At 52.0% G+C, this 4,321-nt stretch overlaps 1 protein-coding gene across 1 annotated transcript in view; it reads left to right on the forward strand.

Moving 5' to 3' along the window:
• Positions 1-4,197, forward strand: part of SRPRA (SRP receptor subunit alpha) — a 6,033-nt gene extending 1,836 nt beyond the window's left edge. Inside the window, exons 2-10 of the mRNA XM_026863568.1 lie at positions 300-383; positions 1,535-1,698; positions 1,808-1,968; positions 2,099-2,252; positions 2,679-2,832; positions 3,118-3,224; positions 3,405-3,523; positions 3,779-3,865; positions 3,958-4,197. Of these exons, the coding sequence (XP_026719369.1) occupies positions 300-383; positions 1,535-1,698; positions 1,808-1,968; positions 2,099-2,252; positions 2,679-2,832; positions 3,118-3,224; positions 3,405-3,523; positions 3,779-3,865; positions 3,958-4,190 (1,263 nt within the window). The 3' untranslated portion in view covers positions 4,191-4,197. The remainder of the gene's footprint in view (positions 1-299; positions 384-1,534; positions 1,699-1,807; positions 1,969-2,098; positions 2,253-2,678; positions 2,833-3,117; positions 3,225-3,404; positions 3,524-3,778; positions 3,866-3,957) is intronic.
• The last annotated feature ends 124 nt before the right edge of the window (positions 4,198-4,321 follow it).

Consider the following 4,321-nt stretch of genomic DNA (forward strand, 5'->3'; position numbering starts at 1 on the left):
CATATACACACACGGCGATTGGGCGGGACCATCTGCTGCCGCGGGGGGGGACACAGACGCTGTTGGGTGGGGGTCACCCCCCTGGGAAGGGGGGAATGGGTGGACCCGCATACCTGGGGGAGCGGACGTGCTTCAGACCATCTACTTGGGATGGGGGGGGGCTGGGACCACCTGCCTTAGGGGCGACAACTGACCCTTTTGGAGGGGAAGGATGAGACCACCTGCCCAGGGGGGTGGGGGGGACGAGGATGATGGGAGGAGGGTCTGGCAACCCTCTTCCAACGGTTCTTTCCCCCTAGGAGCGAGGCGGCAACAACTCCTTCACCCATGAAGCCCTCACACTTAAGTACAAACTGGACAACCAGTTTGAGCTGGTGTTTGTGGTAAGTGACCCCTGGGGTGGCCCTTCAGCCCCCCGGTGTGCCCTAAAGCCCCGAGGGAGGGGTGTTGCTCCAGAAAAGGGGGGTACTAGTTTGTGAATTGGCTGGAAAAAATCTGTTTAATGCCTTCCCGAAGGGGTGAAGCTTTCCCTTGCCTTCCCAAAACATCATCAGCTGACCTGGCGAGGAGGCTTCATCGATGCCGCTTGGGAAAACAGGCAGCTTGTGTGTTGAGAGCGTGAAGGCCTTTCTTGGCACGTTGCTTTCTTCCTCCTCCCTGTGCCAGCAGCTGCCCCTGTTCACGTGGGGAAACTGGGGCCCATCAGCCTCTAGTGAGGAAAAATGGCCCGCATATTAGTGCTAATCTGTTCTGAAAACTGAGAGCAATTATCAGCTTGTTGTGGTTTAAGCAAATAGATGCTTTAATTGTGTGGGTTGACTCCCTTGACTCCCGTTACTGGGTTAGCTCCTTCTGGCTGTGGGGTTTTTTGGGGGTGAGGAGGTACAATGTAGGTCTTGCTGTATCTGGCTCCAGAGGAGTCTCCTGGGGTCGAGCGGCGATCCCAGTGTAGCCAGGCTGCCCGTGCTCCTCCCCTAGGGAGCTCGGTGGGTGGATGTGGGTGTTTCTTGGTCACACACTGCTGCAGTAGCAGTTTAATCATCTGTGATAGGATTAAAACTCATTAAGCCTCGAAGAGAAGACCTGCAGGCTGCCACATCCTCATCAAACTTTTTACTTTGACCAGATCTATTTTTAAATAGTAAGAAACATGTCACCCCTTTTACTTCAGCAAATATTTTAATGCTCTCCTTTTCAGTCTCCCTGTACCTTATCTCTGTAAATCTGCACAACCTTCATTGTGTACCTAAAGATAAGCAAAATGCTTTTCTGGTCTTTCACTACGTGTCTTTGTTGCCATGAAACAGTCAACCCATTTTTATTGGCGTCGCCTTCTAAAGTGAAGCTCTGGGTTTTGCCATTATTTTTTTTTCCTTTTTGAGAGCGCATTAAAAGCTTGGAAACTCGGACTAAAAAACATAACCTGAAGCCTGCCAAAATTAAAGAATTAAAAGTATCAAGTGGAGAGGTTTTCGCTTCCTTGCCAGCTAGATGCAGTGATTCAATTAGCTGAAAAAGCAACATTTTTTTGCAGGTGGGGTTTCAGAAGATCCTGACGCTAACCTACGTTGACAAGTTGATAGACGACGTTCATAAGGAGTTCAGAGACAAATATCGCAATGAGTTCCAGCAGAAAGGCACCCTGGGCCTCCTAAATGGCACCTTTGATTTTAAAGATGACTTCATGCGCCTTCTCCGGTAGCAGAGCCTGATTTTTTTTCTCTCTCGTTTCCATTTAGAAGAGAGATAGATGGGGAGGAGGGAGGGGCAGAGCTGGAATTCAGGCTAACGGGCCACTTCCCTGCAGGGATGCAGAGGAGAGCAGTAAAGTCCGAGCTCCCACGGTAATGAAGACGTTTGAGCAGTCTCTCAAGTCCCAGAAGACTGTCAAGTGTATGATAGAAACCCGAGGGGAGAAACCAAAGGAGAAAGTCAAGAACAAGAAGAACAAAGGTTCTAAAAAAGAAGGTGAGTTGCTGGGAAAGGTACAAGGGGGGAAAAATACATATTCCAGAGCTCCGTGTCCCAGCCTGTGTTCCCAGCCCTCTCGTAGCACCCAGAGGCTGGTCTGAGCTGGTGTCGGGGCTATTTCTGTCAGGAACTGAAGCTGTCGCGGCACCTGGTAAAGCATCTGCGGGTGACAAGCAGCTCTCCACGGCCGGTGACAGGGAGGAACTGACCAAGGATGAAATCTTGCAAAAGAACCGGGAGGAATTCTTCAAGAGACACATGAAAGCAGGGGAGAAGTCCAGGTGGGTAACAAGGATGCAATCAGTCTACCCGTGCTGAGTCCTGCCTTTCTTCAGTGTCCCCTGGAAGTCAAACCTTGCTTTCCTGGACCTTATTTCCCTGCTTGCTGGAAAGACTAGGAGAGGGCACACTGGAGGGGTAATAGAGCCTGATCCATTCCCTGGGAAACCCAGCATGTGTCTGAGAGAGGTCTAGACCTCATTTTAGTGAGGCTTTCCTGCTGTGAGCAAAGGGCAGCGGTGTATCAGTGCCTGGCTCGAGGTCTGATACAGGGTTAAAGTTCAGATAAATAAACTCTGGAGACTCAATCAGCCAGGTTTAGCCTTTATTTCTGCCTTTTTGGGCTTTTAATTTTCGCACCTTCTAAGGAGGTGATTGTTGCTGCTTCACTCTACTGAACACCATGTGTTTCTGGTTTTTTATTTCAGCAAATCTCCAAAGCCTGAGGCACAGAAGGAGAAGGGAAAGAAGCCCCGAGTGTGGGATCTGGGGAACTCTAATGCCAAAGTACTCGATTACAGTAACTCTGCTACCAACGGAAGCGCGGAGGCTTGTCCCGTGGAGGAATTTGACCCTGATACAGTAAGGAAAAGTCAGGTCATCCTGTCTGCTTTCCTGTATTGTTCTGGGATCAGCTGGGCGTCGCGAACCCAGAAACAAGGATCACAGCGCCCAGCCCATAACGCTGCTGTCTAAAGGATATTTTCTGGTGGTAGACAGAGTGAACCTGCAGCAAAGGTCTCCGTGGAGCTGCTTCTGCTGCTGACAATAACTCTTGTCGCTGCCTGTGACCGTGAAAGCAGGTGGGGTGGGACGGTGTTAAGCAGGGGATGATTTTCAAGGTGTGTTTTTTTCGCCCCGTCGCAGGCCCTGGGGGATCGAAATCGGGAGCCCGGTCGCCTCTATGACCTTGAGTATGAGAGCGATGATGAAGCTGAAGAGGAGAAGGTTATTCAGAACCCTTCAAAGCCCAGGTAGAGGCTCCTGCAGCGCTTGCTTGCTGCAGGCTTCTTGATTTCCCATAACTAATCTTCCAGTCTAACCACTAGTGCAGCTGGGGACAGACTGGTGTGTGATGGACTCTACTCACATCTGGCTGTTGCATGCCCTGTGCAGCTTCCTCCTCAAACCTTAACTCCTTTGCTTCTGCGCAGCACGAAGAAGGGTGGCCTGGGGGGCATGTTTGGCATGCTGAAAGGCCTGGTGGGCTCCAAGAGCTTGACAAGAGAGGACATGGACCCCGTCCTGGAGAAGATGAAGGATCACTTGATCGGTATGTCTGGATCCGCTGGGAGCGGGTTAGTTTGAGGGGGTTCCCAGTGCTCCCAGTGTGGGGTAGCACCTGTGGGTTGGATTTGTGCCCACGGGGTGTGATGGGTTCCTGTCTTGCCTCTGGGGAGCCCTTGACAGCAAGGCAGAAGCGGGGGGATCGTGCACACTGTCTCTGTCCTTGCCTTGACGCCAGCATCTGGCATTGTGTAACCTCCCCATCAGGGCTAATTCCCCTCTCTCCATCTCTTTCTCGAAGCAAAAAATGTGGCAGCGGAGATTGCAGTCCAGCTCTGTGAGTCGGTAGCTAAGAAACTGGAAGGGAAGGTGATGGGAACGTTCACCAGTAAGTGGCCACGTGGCTTCCTGCTTGCATTTTGGGGCTCAGGAGCATTCCCCAAGAGTCACAGGGTTCTTTTTCTGTCTCCTCCTTCCCAGCGGTGACCTCGACGGTGAAGCAGGCCCTGCAGGAAGCCCTGGTGCAGATCCTGCAGCCCCAGCGCCGCGTGGACGTCCTTCGTGATGTCATGGATGCCCAGCGCCATCACCGACCCTATGTGGTCACTTTCTGTGGCGTCAACGGTGTTGGGAAGTCCACGAACCTGGCCAAGGTGGGACACAATCCTCCTGCCTCTTTGGGACCAGTGCTGATGTTGGAGTGTGGCTGCTAGTGGGGTGTTTTCTTTTCTTCCTTTCTCCCCTCTCCTGTTCTTCCTTTCTCCCCTCTCCTGTTCTTCCTTTCTCCCCTCTCCTGTTCTTCCTTTCTCCCCTCTCCTGTTCTTCCTTTCTCCCCTCTCCTGTT

This window comes from Athene cunicularia (assembly GCF_003259725.1).
Source record: "Athene cunicularia isolate RWA chromosome 24 unlocalized genomic scaffold, athCun1 chr24_part1, whole genome shotgun sequence".
Lineage (NCBI taxonomy): Eukaryota > Metazoa > Chordata > Aves > Strigiformes > Strigidae > Athene > Athene cunicularia.